We start from the raw sequence: 20,971 nt of genomic DNA on the forward strand, positions 1-20,971 counted from the left end.
ATTGAGATCTTTTGTCTTGTTAATGATGGCCACGTTCATATCCCACGATTTCGGAAGTGAATTCAGTAGCTTTTTGTTTATCTCAAACTTAGACAAGAAGATCCCAGCTATATTCATCTCAGTAGTAAGTGTAGTAAATCGCTGCAACTGAGTTTCGAGGGTTTCTCCAGGGATATAATCGAAAATGTTGAAATTTTTTCTTAACATATCCTGACGACTCTCTTTCATGTTTTCAACTCCCTCGTAGACCTTAAAATCAATTAAAAAGCACAACTAAAAACCAAAATCAAACTTAAAAGTCAAGCCCTTTGATTATAAACCTCAAAAGTCAACCATCAAAGTCAAATTAAAAAAGTTAAACTCAAAAGTCAAACTTGAAAAGTCAAACTTAAAAGTCAAACCGAAAAGCTAAATTTGAAAATTTAAAAGTTAAACGAAAAAAATCAAAGTTTAAAGTCAAAGGTCAAACTTGGAAGTCAAAGTCAAAATTTAAGGTCAAAAGCTAAAAAATAAAGGTCAAAAATCAAAATATAATTTATTTATTAATTTTTTTTATTTTATTATAATAATTATTATTTTTTTATTTATATATATATATTTTATTTTGGATGAAAAGGAATTTTTTTTTCTTAAAAAAATTTGAATTTTGGGCTGAAAGTGTAAAAAATGCGAAAATAGGAACGAAAAAGACGCTTTATCAATTAATTTCGGAAGTGGTTTATCATCTAGCAAGTTAGATGAGTTGGTTAAGCGCTGAAGGGAGGCGAGCTGGAGGTCGCGTGTTCGATCCCCAGCACCTCCAAAATCCGCGTCTTATTTTTGATGCGAGGCGAGCAAGTTATGCGAGGACGAGGCTTCTCAGCGAGGCTGCTGAACCGGAAATGATTCTCAGCAGTAAACTCCGAGCCTCAAGCTCGGGCCGTAAACGTGCGAGGCCTCGGACCGTAACCTCTGACCGCGAACTCCTCGGACCGCAAACACCGGCCGCAAACTCTTCGGAACCCTAGCTGCTGGCCGCCACCCCCTCGCTGATTACGACTAAAAACACCGATTTTTCGACTTTTTTGCTCCAAAACTCGATCAAAAACCCCTTTTATGAAAAACACGAAGAACAAACCCCCCTTATTTTTACGAGATCTATTCAAAAACGCAAAAATATTTCGAAAATAAGATCAAATAATGCCCCAAATCTAACAAAATTGACTGATACAACTTGGCTCTGATACTAATTGTAAGTCACTAATCTGCCCGTTTATCAGTCAGATCCGTTTGATGGTGCGGAATCCCAATCAAACGGATGATGTCAGATCAAATAAAAGAGAAGGAGAAGAAGAATATTAAGAATCTTGATTGTATTGATGATATGAATGAAATTCCTTACACAAGATTCACACACACAAACGATCCTTTCTCTCTGGCCGTAAACTCCTTCTAGTTCATCTATCTCTACTCCTCACCCTAACACCTCTATTTATACTTGTAGAACATGGGCCGGATAACACATGGGCCGTAAATGAGTTTACGACCGTAAGGTGTTTACGACCGTAAACTCAGCCGTAAACAAGGCCATAAATTCATAAAATATTACACAAAAATATAATTGCCTAGAAAAGTAAAGTATAAACCATATTTTTGACCCAACAATCTCCCCCTTGGTTTATAGTTTTCTTTTCTTAATTGACCCAACATGCTCCCCTTAAAAAGTAGCTGACTTTCTTGATAATCTTCAATGGGATCTTGGCTTCAGCTTTAACCTTCGATTTTTCACAGCATCAGGATGAATATATGAATCTTCAATGAATGACTTCATCTTGAGCACTTGGGCATTTCTTCAGAATTTGGCATTGAACGCACGTTGGGTGAGGAGGCTTGACGTACTGATTCTTGAAAGATAACGCTTTCAGCTTGAGAATACTCAGAGAGAACATCAGAGAGAACTAAACTGCTAGATCACTTCAGTAGGTACAACGATAGCAGCAGACTGATTGAGGAGGCTTCAATGCAATCCGTCACATAATCTTCAGTTTCTGCTTCACCTTGCTTCTGGGGTTGAAAGATTGAATGTTGAAAGAATGATCTTCATTTCTTGCTCCTTCGAATGCGAACTCTTCGATGCTCACGGACGAAGCCTTTGGCTCAGAAATCTTCAACACAAACTCCATGAGTCTTATCTATACCTGAAATCACTTTTCAAGAAAAAAGAAAACTAAAAGAAAACTTAGCACACAAATTAAAACAGAAACAAAAATATATTTTTTTAATTTTTTGATTTTTCTGAAGAAGAAATAAAACAGAAATAACACTATTTTTGGATTTTTTTTAAAATTTTTCTGAACAAGAAATAAAACTATTTTTGGATTTTTAATTTTTGTTTTTTTCTTTGATTTTTGAATTTTTCTGATTTTTTTTGTTGTTTTTAATTTTTAATTCTCCCCTAATATTTAAATTAGAAGAAACTATGACAAATTTAACAAAAATAAAAATGATATCTAACTTTAAGAGTGATTTGGGATCAAAGTTTTTAGACAACCTTTATCCACTTGTCGGTACCTTCCATATTCACATCTTTGTCTGGTCGATCAAAGTTTTTAGACAGCTGTTTGTTAATTTCTTTTTTACTTGATTTTATTTTATTTTATTTTATTTTATTTTTAATTTTTAATTTGTATATGTAAATGTTGTCATCACTGTTACGGTCACTCAAGGCTGCTGCATACACACTCGAGTTTCCTGTTATTCTAAGTATGTAATTCATGTCCTTTTGGCTTTGCGATTTACACATTTTTCTAATCCAACCAATTGTTTTGTAACTTTGTTCATTGTTGACAATGAAACAGGTGAATGGTGGGATAGAAAGGTCATCAATCTTTTACGATGAATGCCACATATTATTTTCATTATTATTTGTTTTTTTGTGATGATAGTGTTGGGAGAACATATTGTTGGGTTTTGAGCATTCCAACACTCATAAGTGTACATGCGACCCTAAATACCTTGAATCTATGTTTTCTCTATTATACATGCAAATATGAACTTTTCAAGGTATTCATCCGAACTAGCATAATAACATTTATTCATAAGAATATCTCAATTTAGAATTACATACCTCTTTGATGTAGAATGTCTTCATGAAGCTTGAGTGCCTAGTGCCCCAAGTATGACACCTCAAATGGTTCACACAACACCAAATACACTTGGAATAGATTAGAGAGAAATCCACACTTCATGAAAATCGGCTAGCCCTTTCACACATTCTCTAGTGCCGATTTTGTCAACAATAAGATGCTTATATAGTTAGTGACAATTAGGGTGAACCCTAATTGTCATGACTTTCCATTTCCTTGGAACCATGGGTTCAAATATACCATGGAGCATCCTATGGGTTTTAGCCCAACTTGATAATCCATGGAGTCTTAGCCCACTATACAAGTATGGATGATTTACACAATCAACCCATATATTTAATTAGTCTTCTTTTGATCACTTAATTAATCATAGATTAATTCTTGATCAATACTAATTAAATAATCTTATTAATATATTAGAACTTATAATATATTAACAAACCTTAAGTGTTATTTCTCTCATTATAGTCTATCCAATTGCATGATGCCATGCAACCCAAATGGACCATGTCGGGTCGGGTCGAGTCTTACCAATTATAGTTATGGACTTAGACATTAATCCAACACATTTGTATTCAACTTTCGAGCAGATGACTGCCTCATCTATCTTGGGTCATGTTCCATATTTGCATTTGCTGTCTGGATTCACCTCTACATAAAATGTAATTTGTGAAAAGGTAATGTCTGCAACTTCATAACAAAAACAAGACCTATTGGTGAAATGTAATTTTGAATTATTTTATTTTTAGATTTGAACTTTAGGGTAGAAATGTAATTTTGAACTTTAGGGTAGAAAATTAATCAATAGACAGTTTCTTCATAAATATTTTTTCTTTCAAATTAACTATTGAGACATGCTAACAATTTGTTGGATAAAGACAACTCTTTTGTGAAAATGGTATCTACTATCATCATAAGCAGATGCTTAATTGTTGCAATCAACAACCTTAATGTTCTTGCTATTACGTCTTGTTATTTTATGCATTCAACATGTTTTTGCTATATATAAACATTAAATCTTTGTTGTTTTTTTTTTCAAGTTTTTTGCAGATATACAAGTGTTGCATTCTTCATTTCAATTGTTAGTTGTACTACTAATGATGGAAGCTGCTAATAAAGGAAATGGAAAAAGACGCATGAAATAGATTTTTTGTATGAAACACAGTAGATTAGATGAATGCAAATTTATATATTGTAAGAAATAGAATTGTGTGACATTAAATTTTATGCAATGGATTGTATTTTTTGTATATGGTATTTTATTTCTATTATGAGACATTAAATGCAAATTTAATTTAAAAATTAATAAATATATTTTTTAAACATTTAAATTTACGATATGCAAAAATGTGAGTCATCTTCATTTATGACATGGCCTTTCTTGACAGGGGTTTTAATGATACGCATTGCGTGTCATAATTGCGTGTCGTAAATGCGCGTCATCTATAGACGACACGCAAAAGCATGTCGTCTCTCGTTATGATAGGGCCTTTCTTGACGCGCATTTGCGCGTCGTCTAAGCGTTTTACGACACGCATTGCGCGTCATAAAAGGCTGTTTTTCTAGTAGTGTTGTCACCTTGGTAGTCTTAATGAGTTCATGCTAGAGTTGAGACCACTTTCATGGAAGTAGAATATCATTTTTGGAGTTTGGACTTGTTTGGGGAATGCAAAGCCACCAAGTGAATGACTTTATGGATTAAGACATTGAAAAGGACTTGGATCTGTGCTTGTAGCTTTTGGATCTGGGAATTAAGCACTTATTGGGAAAATGACTTAACAGGGGTAAGTATGCTGACCGTACATGCAGGTACGCCTAGCGTACACACCATTTAGCTTATACGCATAGCGTACATAGGAGTACGCCCAACATACTCATCAGATTGGGCTTGTCGAGTTTTGGGCCATACAGTGGATTTTGGGTCTTTGGGCCTTGGTGGGCCATCAGAAGTTAGATCATTTTTGGCCAATTATATGTTTGGCTTCGGGCAAGGTCTATTAGAGGGATTAGGCCCAGTTTAGCAAATTGGGCCATTAGTGAGCCACTAGTGGGTTTGGGAAGCCCACCTAGTGTTGGGCCTTTTATATTATGGTTTTGGGCCTTGGATATGGACCAAGTTGGACTAGAGTGTAAAATGGTCATTTTAACCTAAGGAGGATTATTGATTTGGACTAAGTGATATTCCGGTATTGGTAGCTGGGGGAGTCGAAGGAGCAGTAGTTTGGGGATTTCCAGCTAGTAGCCAGAGGAGTATCAGTAGGTCCTCAACAGTGCGAGGTGAGTCTCTTCAACTTGTGCATGTGTCCACGACCACATTGCCGACTCATTATGTTTGTGTATAGCAGGAAGACTTGGGGGTTAGCTTTAGGCATTTTTACGATGTGTGTTCTAGATTACGATCCGATGTCGGGCGAGGCCCAAGGAATGTTAGTATGCTAGAGGTCTTTGTGATTCTTGCATGTGTTGGTACAATACGTTTCGGACCAAGGTCCGATGCCAGGGCAAGCTCGAAGTATGTTTATATGGTAGTATGTTCCAGACTAAGCTCCACCCAAGGAAGATTTATTTATGCATGTTAGATTATACTTGTTTTCTTTGTGATACTTGTATGTGCTTAGTAGGGAGGTAAGTGTGGGCGAGGTCTCGTATCTCAACACTAGCTGAGTATGGATGGGGTTCCATAGCTTAATAGTAGCAGAGTAGGGGCGAGGCCCGAGAGTAGTGAGTATGGGTAGGGGCCCGTATCTCACTGATAGCAGGAGTGTGGACAGGGTTCCATAGCTCATCAGTAGTGGGCCGGGGGTAGGGCCTAAGTTAGGCGAGACCTTAGAACATGAGTACAGTAGAGTGTGTTTCTTTATGTGCTAGTATGTTATATGTTTGTATGTGCGTAGCGGGCGAGGTCTAGAGACAGGTGGGGCCTATGAGAGACAGATCTAGATACCGAGCGGGGCTCGATGCCAGGTGGGGCCTGATGTCGGGTAGGGCCCGATGCAGGAGTGAGTCCGATGCCGGGAAAGTCCCGATGCTGCGGGCGGGGGCCCAATATGTGGTTATATGTATGGTATGGGGTAGTATGGGGAACTCACGAAGCTTCGTGCTTACAATTTTCAGTTTTGGTTTTAGGTACTTCCGGTAGTGGAGGAAAGAGCTCGGGATGACTGCATGAAACACACCAAAAAGTTTTTAGCCTAGGATGTTTACTCTGATAAAAGAATATGTTTTTGAGATGATACTCTGATTTGGTATAACGGTTGTGTTTGTGAATGAAATGGTTGATAATTATGGTTTTATTAATGTTATAAAAAAAATTTGGTTTGGATTAATTGAGATGTTACACTATCTGGACGGCTCGCCGGGCCTCGACCTGACTGGACTGCCTTGTTGGGCCTTGAGTCTATCCGGACCACCCTGGGTATGTTGGCATTCAACACAAAGTAGGACTGCCTCAACCCAATCCCTAATCAAACAATCATGTTCACATAAATATCATACGCTAGCATATATAACAATCAAACCTATCTAACATATCAATAATCATAGTAACATCATATAACCAAGATACATACCTAACCAGTATCTAACATAGCATCATCCTATATACCAGGATACCGACCTAACCAGGTCATTAAGCATATCACCATCCTGACTACCATGATGTAAATCAATAAGCATATCATGCAATAACCCGGATACAAATCCGAAAAGGGTCGGCATTGGTGCCTTAGACCCTGTTGATATAGTGAGAAGAACTCACCTTACAAGTAACTCAGAATGATAATGTCAAACTCCTCCAAATACAAATGCAACTCCAACACCTACATCCACCAATGATCCACTTCCATAAATTCCCAAATTACTAAAATACCCACATAAGTCAAACTTGTCAACCCTTGGTCAAAGTTAAATTCAACGGTCAAGGTCAAAAGTCCATGTTGAACCAACTCGTCGAGTGCAGCTTGCTGAATTGTCGAGTCCTTCCAGAACTTGAGAAATCGTGAAAGCCCTAGTTGACTTGCCGAGTTTCCATACAACTCTTCGAGTCCATGCATGTCCAAATTTCGGGAAAACCCTAACTGACTCGTCGAGTCGTCTCACCGACTCTCCAAATCCATGTAGAAACCCACCACGACCAATCTTCATCCGAGTCGTTGAGGTGACCATGCAACTCGTCGAGTCCCTTCAGTCCTTTTCTCATTAAGACGATTTTAAGCTACCCCAAAGCTCCAAATTGCAGATCTAACCTCCTAGGGCATGATTTTCACGTAAACTTGCAAAATTTACGTACATGCATGGTCCTAAATGCCAAAACCAAGCTAAGGGAAAGGTTTACCCCAAACAGAAGGGCCAAAGCTTGCTAAATCTGATAACTTTATGACTATAGGGACTTAGAGGAGTCCAGATTTGAAGTTAAAACTTCATATCGTTCCTAATACCTGAAATAACCCACAACCAACTAGAAAATAGCCCTCAACCTTTACATGAAGAGATCTAGCTAAAGATAAGTCAAGGTAACGACTTGTTACCTTAAGAATGATGCCAATATGAAGTAGAGTCAGATCTATAAGCTTCTCTTTGCTCCAAGCTCCTTAGACTTCAAGCCTTCTTCACGAAATCCACCTTCCAAGCTTCTTTACACACACAAAATGAAGAGTAGGCGAGATTAGGGTTTTCTGAGCTCAAGAGGGACGGTAAGGGAGGCTGAGGGAGGCTAATGACCCTTTAAATAGGGTGCAAAACCCTAGAAATTAGGGTTTCATCTTCCAGCTCCTACTTATCGAGTCACGGTCCTCCGACTCGTCGAGTAGACCTCATAAATCATGTAGGTTGACTAAAACTCTACACGACGAGTTGGGGCATCCAACTTGTCGGGTATACTTCTTTAATTGCATGAAATCCCTAAAATCTTCTTCTAGGAAATCGGGATATTACATTCATGGAGCTTGTGTCAAAGGAACAGATCTTATGTTAAAGGATTGAAAAGGAATGGATCAAGTGACAAAGGAACAAATCTTCCAGAAGATGGTTTGGAGCAACTTAGAGTGGCGTGATGCAACTTGGAGTGGTTTGGAGCAACTTGGATCAGCTTGGAGCAACTTGGATAACTTGGAGTATGTAACGACCAAAATTTCAAAACAATTAAAACTTTTCAAAAACCACCCATTTTAATAACGTTGATACAAAAAGGTTTTCAATACATTATTTAACAGAGTATTTCCCAGGTTCATTTCATAAAACACCAACGCGAGGAACGGTACGATCACGCCTTTGCCTTGTCACAGACTCCTGAGAACCTGAAAACATAAAACCACAACTGTAAGCCCAAAAGCTTAGTGAGATACCCCTAAAATACCAACCACATATACGCCTTTCCAGGCCACGACCTTCCGGTCCAAAACATATCGCCTTCCGGCCCATAACGCAATGCCTTCCGGCCCATAACATATTGCCTTCCGGCCCATAACATATTGCCTTCCGGCCCACAGCATAATAAGCATACATATCAGCATAAAAGCATACATAACCTAACAGGACATAGAACGACCCTGCATACCGGGTCACACCCCAGGTCTAGCAATTATACGCATAACACATAATCATATAACAGTTCACAGTTAACAATCGATCAACAGACCACATAATATAGCATTACTCTATCCAAGATACCGGCCTAGCCGGTCACTAGCATAACATCACCCTACGAATCAGTCAACATACTAAATGCACACATATGCCTTTCCAGGCCATGACCTTCCGGTCCACATAGCAATGCCTTCCGACCCACAACATGTAATGCCTTCCGTCCCACAACATATAACGCCTTTCGGCCCATATCATAACAACTAACAACTACCCGGATTTCCATCCGATAAAAAGGTTGGCCTTGGTGCCATAAACCCTAGCGATATAGTGAGGATAACTCACCTCAAAACTGCCGACTGAACAGATAACTCAAGCTGCTCCGATCACTGATACGATCTCTACCTCTGGACAACCACCAATACCCTGAGCTCAAACAATAATCAACAATTACCAAAATACCCCTGGAAGCCACTGGTCAACCCTTGGTCAAAGACAAGGTCAAAGTCAACCCCTGACTGACCCTACTCGCCGAGTCAACCCGATGACTCGCCGAGTTCCCATACCCAGAACTTCACTCAATCCGCGACCAAACTCGCCGATTTCAACAACTCTGAGTCCACTCGCCCTCAACTCACCGAGTCATCCCTTGACTCACCGATTCTCGACTCAACCCTAGAATATCGGGACTCTTCGACAAGACTCGTCGAGTCCAAGAACAGACTCGCCGAGTCTATGGCTATCTTCAACCTACTCGCCGAGTTGTTCATATAACTCGCCGAGTCCAAGGGTATCTTCAAGCTACTCGCCGAGTCTGTTCATCGGACTCGGCGAGTCCATGCCATGCAACTGCTCAAACTACTTTCTAAGGTCAGATCTGCTCTGGAAATTCATAGGTCTTGCCTTCCTAGACTGGTTCATCACGTAAAGTCCTTATTTCGGTGCTCATAATACACCCCATGACTCATAATTCACATTTTGACCTAAGGCATAAGGATTCCAATCCAAAACCTCCATTGATTCCCGAAAAGCTCAGGCATGGGACACTCTGGACTTCCAAGAGTCCCAATATAGGGTTCCAATCGCTTGGGGGACTAAGGAAGCACTCAATCTAGCCACAAAAGGGTTCCATAAACCCTAAATCCATATACACATCAACATAGAAGGGAACAACTCGAAAATATTACCTGAATAACGTTGCTCTGTGTCCCCAACCCTCAGAATATTGCTTCTCCTGTTGTTCTCTTAACCAAGCCTCCTCCTCCTTGCACAATAACACTTCCAAGATCAATAATGGTCTTCTACTTTGCTCCAGATGCTCACAATCGAATTAGGGTTTCTCTCAAAGGACTAGGGTGAACAATGATGGCCATAAGGCCCCTGATATATGTCCCAAACCTGGACGGTTAGGGTTTCGCTAAACAGCGCGGACTCGCCGAGTCCATATCCGGACTCGTCGAGTCCAGTCGCGAACCCGCGACCAGATCTGCGATCCTACTCGGCGAGTCTGAGCTCCAACTCGCCGAGTCCCCTCTTAAAACACCCAAAATCATAAATATAACAATACCTGGAATTCCGGGCTGTTACAATTCTCCCCCACTTATATTAGGCTTCGCCCTCGAAGCCTACAGCAACTCAACTCCAAGGATATTCCCACAACGCTCCACCGGGCCTTAACCGGCCCAGGTCTCTCAAGGCATAAATATCGAAACTCGAACATACATTCCCCTCCTTCACGGTGTCCTGATCACCATCTCGAACCGGGCATCGACTGTACCCCTGATCATCACTCTCAACAACCGAGAATTTCCCAAGATGCAACTCTGCCCTAAATCGCAACGATCACTCGACCCATAAGAGCTAGAAAACCCTGAACCATCGAATCCCCAATCCGAGTTCCACTCTATCCATTCCGCGACGACGGAATGACCCATCCTCAATCTCCGAGCAACTCTCACGAGTTCCCCTCTTGCAACCGCATACTCATGCTGAACTAGCTCCTACACCCTCAGGTTGGGAAAACCTGACGCACTGATAATATCCTCAAACATCTCCCAAAATGAATCACTAATATACACCCCATACCCTGATCAGAATCACACTGAGAGTTCAAGACTCTCTCTCTCTACATCCCTTCCGAGCCTTTTGGCTCTACACTTGCGGATTTCCCTCCGCGACCTCAGCGGTCATTCCAAACCGGATGAGCTTCTAATCCACTGTTGCAAACACGCTGCTCACTAACCATACTCGAATTGCTCTAACATAACTTTGCTCTGCCACTTTCACTTCCGTGAACTTGCACTCCCTCTCGGAGTTACACACCTCTTACCTTTCTCTCTTCCTTTACCACGGAATCCACCCGGCTACAATGTTACTTCGACAAATGCCATGGTGCTTGCCCGATGCTACACCACCCTTAGCGTGTCTGCTATCCATCCAATACACTTATTCTGACTCTCCTCGCAGGGACTCTCAAGCCCATGCACTACCTCAACTAAACAAGATCGCTACCCTGGGGCCAGACCTTCCATTGCAAACACACTGCAACATACACAATCCGCAATCTCAAACTGATCCAACAATACCAACAGAGTCTCCAGCATGACTGGACTGACTCACATAACACATATTAGCCACTCGAGGCTATATCTTTGTGGGTCCGTACACCCAAACTCTGCGAACCCTCAGGTTCTAACTCTGGGAACCTTCCGGTTCCAACTCTATAAACATGCACAACATAAATCCCACAGAATTAATGCAGTACAACACATCACGTACATAAAGCATACAAATACTCTGATTACATAACCCCGGTTACCTACTCAAACTTGATCCCGGCCTGCTTCCAGGCCTCCATAATCAAATGCCCTAGGTCTGTATCCCGCCCCGCATGCCCGACACTCGCTCCCATCCACCTATACTCTGGGCTGACAGAACACTGCTGAATCCCAACAGCTAAGCATCCTCAATACTCATCGATCTCTCGGAGAATTCTCCAATTCTCCCCCACTTAAAGCACTGACTAACAACCACCAGTCGCCAACAACGACCTTCCAAAACAACCCTACACAAAGAGAACACTTACACACTGGCTGCTTCCCATAAGCATAAACAACCCTTAGCAAAACACATCTCCTCACTGATCAATCCGCTCAAAAGAATCCGATCTCCACTTATCCATTCCACGATTGTAGATGCTACCCGACACTCAACCCAATGCCGCATCTCCACTAATAACCCTCACGAACGATAACCAACGATAGCACAAAACACCAAACTATAATCATACCAAACCCTCAGGGAACAACGGATACCAAAACGAAAACCCGAAACATAAATCCATAACCAAAAACTTCAACCCACAAAACGACGAATGCCGTATCGAAATCCACACAAAGATACTAGCACAAACAATACACCCCCATAATCGCAAGATAACAAAACATGAAGAAGAAACATACCCGCAGCTGCCTCCGGCGCTGCTGTGACCTCCTCTGCCGCAAGCTGATAAGCACGACCTGAGCCCTTGGGGCTCCGCTCCATCCTGACTTCCTCCTGGAATCCTCAAAGTGGCCGGTGCTGGAGCCTGCACCGGTCCTACAGAAAGCTGTGGACAGTTGACCCTCAAATGTCCAACCTAACAACAATGATAACAAATCCTCAAATCCCGAACCGGCACTGACTGCCGACAATCCCGTGCATAGTGCTCCTCCTTTCCGCACTTGCGGCATGCACCACCGGACCAACAAACTCCGGTATGACCCATCCCACACTTCCCACAAGTGTGGCCGCTCATATTCCCTACTTTAACATCAACGGTCCTGGACCGTTTCGGCGCCGGCTACGACTGCATCGGAGCCTGCCTCAGCTCACGCAACTGCAACTCAACCTCTAACTCACGCCGCCTGGCGGCCTCCTGCAACTCCAACGAAGTCTCACACCCCTGCACAGACATGAACTGTCTGATATCCCCCCTTGATCATACTCAGATATCGGGACATCTGAGCCTGCTCCGAAGCGAACTCAGGGCAAAACATCGCCTTCACAAAGAACATCCTGGTGATCTCAGTCACCGACTCCGAATCCTGCTTCAGCTTAAGGAACTCCTGGGCCAACCTCTCCCTCGCAACTTGCGGAACATATTGAGTGCTGAACATCTCTCTGAACTGATCCCATGAAACCGCAGCCCTCTACGTATCCAAGTATGACCCCCGTGGTCACTCTCCACCAATCCTTCGCCCCGAGCCTCAACAGGTTCAGAGCACACCTCACCCTCAGATCAGCAGGGCATGAACACGTGAAGAAACACCCCTCCACGTCTGATAACCACCTCATAGCAACAATCGGGTCCTGAACTCCATCGAAGGTGGGGGCTCCGTATTATCGAAGTCCCGATACTGAAAATCCCTATCAGCTCCTCCCCCTGCCGTTGCTACAGCCACTGTAGCCGCCGCGGCAGCCATCTCCGCGAGAGTCGCATAGCGCTCTTCAAAATACTCAACCATGGCGGTCTTGATCGACCCAAATAGTTCCGGCAACTCAGCCCGGAACAATGCAGCAACCTCATCATGCCGAATCTCGCGAACCTCGCATCCAACTCGCTCGTGCTCAACTGATCGATAACCTCAGACGGCACTGATCCATCCGGAACTCTCTCTCCAGCTCCCGATCCTGATCCGGATCCACTATCATCATGCCTCGGAATCTCCATAACGAGAAACACCATACCAAACTCAGACACTTCCCACATTCCTGGGATCCAACTCTCGCAACCCAACCCTAGAGATCATGGTTTCCCTGATACGCGTATGGGTCCTGTGCTTTCAGTAGTACGGGCCCATACTACCTTCCACACCTACCCATATTTGTATGAAGTACTACCACAATACCCTAGAGAACATGCATAACAACTATCAACCCTCACCACTAGAGGAACACTGAGAATCTCCCATAAGGGACCCTAGGCTACAGGCATCACAAATCAGGCAACATTATCATGAATTCCTGAAGATCCTTAGCCTAGCTCTAGCATGCTGTTCTATCAAGCTCAATAAGACAAATCTCATGTATGGTATCTTGGGGTTACTTACTGGCTCCGGCTGATCGTACCTCCGCGTCCTCCTTTTACTTAATTTGAAAACCATTTTAATTTCTCTTTTTAAAACCCTCCTCGATTTGAGACTGGAGTCACACGAATGTTCCTCCAATTCACTCAAACCAAGGCTCTGATACCAACTTGTAACGACCAAAATTTCAAAACAATTAAAGCTTTTCAAAAACCACCCATTTTAATAACGTTGATACAAAAAGGTTTTCAATACATTATTTAACAGAGTATTTCCCAGGTTCATTTCATAAAACACCAACGCGAGGAACAGTACGATCACGCCTTTGCCTTGTCACAGACTCCTGAGAACCTGAAAACATAAAACCACAACTGTAAGCCCGAAAGCTTAGTGAAATACCCCCAAAATACCAACCACATATACGCCTTTCCAGGCCACGACCTTCCGGTCCAAAACATATCGCCTTCCGGCCCATAACGCAATGCCTTCCGGCCCATAACATATTGCCTTCCGGCCCATAACATATTGCCTTCCGGCCCACAGCATAATAAGCATACATATCAGCATAAAAGCATACATAACCTAACAGGACATAGAACGACCCTGCATACCGGGTCACACCCCAGGTCTAGCAATCATACGCATAACACATAATCATATAACAGTTCACAGTCAGCAATCGATCAACAGACCACATAACATAGCATTACTCTATTCAAGATACCGGCCTAGCCGGTCACTAGCATAACATCACCCTACGAATCAGTCAACATACTAAATGCACACATACGCCTTTCCAGGCCATGACCTTCCGGTCCACATAGCAATGCCTTCAGGCCCACAACATGTAATGCCTTCCGGCCCACAACATATAACGCCTTCCGGCCCATATCATAACAACTGACAACTACCCGGATTTCCATCCGATAAAAAGGTTGGCCTTGGTGCCATAAACCCTAGCGATATAGTGAGGATAACTCACCTCAAAACTGCCGACTGAACAGATAACTCAAGCTGCTCCGATCACTGATACAATCTCTACCTCTGGACAGCCACCAATACCCTGAGCTCAAACAATAATCAACAATTACCAAAATACCCCTGGAAGCCACTGGTCAACCCTTGGTCAAAGACAAGGTCAAAGTCAACCCCTGACTGACCCTACTCGCCGAGTCAACCCGATGACTCGCCGAGTTCCCATACCCAGAACTTCACTCAATCCGTGACCTAACTCGCCGAGTCACCCCGAGACTCGCCGAGTTCAACAACTCTGAGTCCACTCGCCCTCAAGTCACCGAGTCATCCCTTGACTCACCGATTCTCGACTCAACCCTAGAATATCGGGACTCTTCGACAAGACTCGCCGAGTCCAAGAACAGACTCGCCGAGTCTATGGCTATCTTCAACCTACTCGCCGAGTTGTTCATACAACTCGTCGAGTCCAAGGGCATCTTCAAGCTACTCGCCGAGTCTGTTCATTGGACTCGGCGAGTCCATGCCATGCAACCGCTCAAACTGCTTTCTAAGGTCAGATCTGCTCTGGCAATTCATAGGTCTGGCCTTCCTAGACTGGTTCATCACGTAAAGTCCTTATTTCGGTGCTCATAATACACCCCATGACTCATAATTCACATTTTGACCTAAGGCATAAGGATTCCAATCCAAAACCTCCATTGATTCCCGAAAAGCTCAGGCATGGGACACTCTGGACTTCCAAGAGTCCTAATATAGGGTTCCAATCGCTTGGGGGACTAAGGAAGCACTCAATCTAGCCACAAAAGGGTTCCATAAACCCTAAATCCATATACACATCAACATAGAAGGGAACAACTCGAAAATATTACCTGAATAACGTTGCTCTGTGTCCCCAACCCTCAGAATATTGCTTCTCCTGTTGTTCTCTTAACCAAGCCTCCTCCTCCTTGCACAATAACACTTCCAAGATCAATAATGGTCTTCTACTTTGCTCCAGATGCTCACAATCAAATTAGGGTTTCTCTCAAAGGACTAGGGTGAACAATGAAGGCCATAAGGCCCCTGATATATGTCCCAAACCTGGACGGTTAGGGTTTCGCTAAACAGCGCGGACTCGCCGAGTCCATATCCGGACTCGTCGAGTCCAGTTGCGAACCCGCGACCAGATCTGCGATACTACTCGGCGAGTCTGAGCTCCAACTCGCCGAGTCCCCTCTTAAAACACCCAAAATCATAAATATAACAATACCTGGAATTCCGGGCTGTTACAGAGTAACTTGTATCACTTGGAGCAACTTGTAGCAACATGTTGCACCATGAAGATGGATGTTGTGCCAAGCATAGAGGATGTTGCACCATCCTCATGAGATGTTGTGCCATAAAGGAGATATTGCGCCATCATGGACCATTTTGGTACATGATGCACCATCTCAGTTCCTTTTTGTGGCATGTTGATCTAAGTTTTCCTAGAAGATGATCATACTCAATAAATACACCATGTTGTGTCACCATGATGGATGTTGGGCCATTAGTGTTCATGATGTGCCATCTGTGCATCATGATGCTCCACTATGGTCAAGGTGGTCCATCGCGTGCGTTGTTGATACTCATGGGTTGTATGACATGGAAGAATGTTCCAAAAGATGTTGCATGGTGGATTATGATTGGTTGAGACCTTTCATGTGACTATGGGCTAATGGGCTTGGCCCATTAGGGTTTTAGGTCTGATCCCCCAAGTATAAATATGGATACATGCTAGGTCATTTTTTATCTTGAATTCTAGAGTGTTAGGTGAATCTTTGTAAAAATTGTACTTGTAACCTCTGTTTGAGAGATCTGAAAGAAAGAATACTCCCCTCCTGCCCGTGGATGTATGTCACCTTGATCGAACCACGTAAATACTGTGTCTTGTGTACTTTTGGTTTTGCTAGTTATCCGCTTTACTTGCTAACTATATATATATATATATATATATATATATATATATATATATATATATATATATATATATATATATATATAGGGAAAAGTGAATATACCCTTGAGGGTATATAAGCTTAGGTACCCAAACACACTTAAATACGTCGTTTTATTTGATATATTCATTATAATGTTCTTAAACTTCAACCCCTAACCTGATTTACTTTCAAAGTTTTTGAAATTTCACTATAATCTTTCTATTACATCACATCTTTTTGTTGAACACATACTAGGCTTTATATATTCTAGTTGCAAATGAAAATTATGTAAGAGGAAGTTAAATGTGTAATTTATAAAAATTATGGAAGTAAATCAAGTTAGAAGTTAAATTATAAGAACATTGGATAATTAGAATGAATTATATGATACAAAAATGACGTAGTATAGTGAGCTTGGGTACCTAAGCTTGTATACCCTTAAGGGTATATTCACTTTTCCCATATATATATATATATATATATATATATATATATATATATATATATATATATATATATATATATATATATGTTGGATTAGGTACCTAAGCCATTAACTAAATTATTATAAACTTGAATTATTAGAAAAGTCCTTTTGGGTTGCCCTCAAACTTAGTAAGAGACTAAAATGCTACTTGGAGAGAGAAGTTATAGAGTTTCTAGAGCCTTCCTTGGGCTCTAAGGAAACTAGGGCGGGGGGGGGGGGGGGGGGGATGGAAAAGGGATAAGGCTTATCCAATGAAGCTTGCCTGATCTAAGCCCCCTTGATCACCTATATAAACCCTTTGCCACCTTCATATTTTCAGCAATCCCTCATACCAAGGAAGAACCAAAAATCCTCTCCCCTCTCCTATCTGTTCAATAAGCCTCCAACTCTCTAGAGTTGGGTGTGAGCCATGAGAGGCACTAGATTTCTAGTGCTAGGTTGAAATTCTACAAAGAAGGAATTTTAGTTTATGTTCAATAATAAACTAAAAGGTATATTTTTGCTATTATCCCTATACCTAAATCGAAAATATAAATGCACTTTTGGGTTTCTTGAATTCAGATTGTTGATTGCAAATCATAGTGAGACCATAGATCCTTAGGGTGTATGCAAACTTAGGGCTAAAGTAGTTTCCGCCAAAAATATGATTTTTGAAACATGTAAAACCCATAAATGGTATTAGAGCGTATGTTCTCTGTGATCTCGCACAAAGTTGAATAAGATAAAAAACTCTTTGGCGGTGATTTTCGATTTGGGCAAGGGTTTTTGAAACCCTAGCCTCCTTCTTGTTTTTTCAAAATTGATAGGGTTCTTTTGGGTTTCCATGTTTTTTTTGATAATTATTACTTTTAAATGCATTAAAATTGGATAATTATAAATTTGGTAAGTCCCAAACCCTAATTTCGAAATTAGAGGGTATTGGATTAGGATTGAAATTTATTTGATTAATTGACTAATAGTAAATAAATTGTTTAATCCTTACTTATTTAATTTAAATTGAATTAATTTTATTAATTTCAAAATTTATAAATTAAACCTAGTATTTTTGAAAAAGTTTTATAATACACCTTTACATATATATATATATATATATATATATATATATATATATATATATATATATATATATATATATATATATATATATCGAATATTAATTACTATATGCATAAAACTAAGTCAGTCGGATCTCTAGTATGCCTCATTAATGAAACTGAACTATAAGGGGGTATAAGGAAACTGCTTATAAAATGGTAGTTGAATGGGTGTCCACTCTCACCCTCAACTTCCTTGTTTGGTGTAAGGTCGTTAGCATAATGGATCTGATAACTTCATTAAAAGTATAATGCTATAAAAGTAACTAAAACACTTTTTAGGAAAATGTGAAAAGTACGCTAATCCTTAAAAATGCACATTATGCTTTATAGTAGTTAGTGGAGCACGTGTGGTTAACCGACACACTAATAGTGACTATAAAGAGTAATAATGGGAATCTTGAAAATTATCATTGATTAATGGAGCGCGTGTGGTTAACCGACACATTAAAATGAGACGATAAATATAACATCCAATTTGTAGGTATTTTCATTTTAGCCCTTAGCCTATTTAAAGCTTGCATATTTGGTCTCTTATTGTTTAAAGGATCGCAATTCAGTCTGTACGCTGGGCGTACGTGAGGTACATGCAACATACTCGTGAGAACCTGAATTGCGGAAGCCATGCTAGTACGCTGAAGGAAGTGTTGCTTCCAAGCTTGTAGATCTAGAAATTACTTCACCATGTGCATCTTCTAAAGTTATAACGTTTATACCTTGATGTGTTTCCTTTTAGATCTCCATAAATGAGTTTTATGAGCTTTTTATCCCAAAGCTTGGATCTTTGTGAGTATGGAGCACTCCAGAGCATTGCAACTATCCTTTCATGGGTTCTAGGTCTTGTAGATTCATAAAAATGGCCCATGCATGAGTTAAGTGACTTTGAGTGTGATGAAAGTTAGAGTTTTGTGTATTGGGTCCTTTCTAGCCATGCAAAGGCTTAAATTCGATGACTTTATGGGTTAAGACATGCTATTATGGTAGGATTTGAAGTTTAGATAATTTTCTTAACAGATTAAGACATAAAAGTTGATAAATGTGGATTAGGCAGAGTTTGTCGGGCGTACTCCTGTCTATGCCCCACATAGCCAGGTCCGTTCCCGATTGATCGTTGATTGAGTTGTATGCCCCACGTAAGAAGGAGTACGCCCAATGTACATGCTGGGCAGCTGAGTTTTGCTCACTTTTAACCTTTAGTTAAGAATTAGGGTTTTAGACCATGGGAAGGGCAAAATAGTATTTTTGACCTTAAGGGGCTTAATGTGGAATTTATACTTGAGAGTTGAGTTGAGGACCTTGATTATTAATTAGGGTTAATTTTTGTGTTATTAAGCGGAGTCTAGTTCTGGAAGTTCGGGTTTGAGATTTATCTGTCATCAGTATCAGGTGATTCTCCTCACTTATTCTTACCTCTGTGGTAGAATAGCTGTATTTGTGATGACCATTTGGGTCTAACTGTTATTTTGTATGACGTCGTTTATGTGTGATTGAGATTGCGGATAGTCTCCAGGGTTGCTGATAACCCATAGGGCATGCTGTTGCCCACTGGGACTGCGCATAGTTCCCATGATTGTTGATAATCCATAGCTGTTTATTTATGATGTGCTGTATGTGGTATCTTGGGGAACTCACTAAGCTTCATGCTTACATTTGTTGATTTATGTGTTTCATGTACTTCTGAGGATCATGGGAAGGCGAAAGTCTGATTGTATACACTCGCTAGGAGATTTTTTACTATGGCAATCTGTGATACTCTGATATATTATGACTTGGTTCATGAACAATATTTTGGTAATTTAAAAATGAAAAAAAAATTGGTTTAAAATTTGAGGTGTTACAATAAATGACATCAAGATTGCCAAACATATTTGTATGGTTATTCACATCTAGTTTGTGATCCTCGATATCCCAGTCACAAATAGTAGAGTATAATATGAGATTAAACATGCCATTGATAGATTCAATTAATCTCAAAAGATCTAGGAATTTCATAGTTCGAAATTGGTAAATTGCTTTTACCTACCTTCATAAATTCACAGTAATATTACAACATCCCTCTTATTAGTAGTGAGTTGTTATTTTGGATCATAGCCTTAATCGTTTACTATGGGTTAAATATTAAGGATAATTTTCATCTAACTAAAACTACATTCTTTCAATTATAGATGTCTACTCTTGGTGATGCTTCTGCTCCATCACGTCCACCCACCACTTGGGTTTCTCCCTACTCTCAATCGTGTCCAAGTTGACCTTTGATGGCACCAACTATAGTGATTTGATGCGTAATATCAAGATGGATCTTCGATTCGAGGGAAAAGGATATGTCCTTGAAGAAAAAATTGTTGAAATTGATGAAGCCGTTGCTACTCCTGAACAACTAGCCTCCTACATGAAACACTACGATGATGCAACATAAGTTGCTTGCGTCATGGTCGCTAAATTGGCTCCGGAATTGAAAAGGTTCTATGAGGACTACTGTCCATATGAGATAAACAATGACCTTGTGGAAAAGTACCACAAGAGAGCTCATTAAGAAAAATAAGATGTGGTAAAGTACCTCATGGACTTCAAGATGAAAGAAGGAGAGTCTATGTGCAACCACATGCAGAGAATGCAAAGATATGTGGAACGCGTTGTTAAGCTCGATGTGCATTTTGACGAGGAGTTTAACATTAAAATGGTATTG

At 40.9% G+C, this 20,971-nt stretch overlaps 1 protein-coding gene across 1 annotated transcript in view; it reads left to right on the top strand.

Moving 5' to 3' along the window:
* The window catches only part of LOC145089795 (eukaryotic translation initiation factor 5B-like), a 33,325-nt gene extending 12,624 nt beyond the window's left edge, over positions 1-20,701 (top strand). The window contains exons 8-9 of the mRNA XM_079028189.1: positions 20,451-20,501; positions 20,579-20,701. Of these exons, the coding sequence (XP_078884315.1) occupies positions 20,451-20,501; positions 20,579-20,701 (174 nt within the window). The remainder of the gene's footprint in view (positions 1-20,450; positions 20,502-20,578) is intronic.
* The last annotated feature ends 270 nt before the right edge of the window (positions 20,702-20,971 follow it).

This window comes from Lactuca serriola, chromosome 2, assembly GCF_051521515.1.
Source record: "Lactuca serriola cultivar US96UC23 chromosome 2, Lser_US96UC23_V15, whole genome shotgun sequence".
Taxonomy (NCBI): domain Eukaryota; kingdom Viridiplantae; phylum Streptophyta; class Magnoliopsida; order Asterales; family Asteraceae; genus Lactuca; species Lactuca serriola.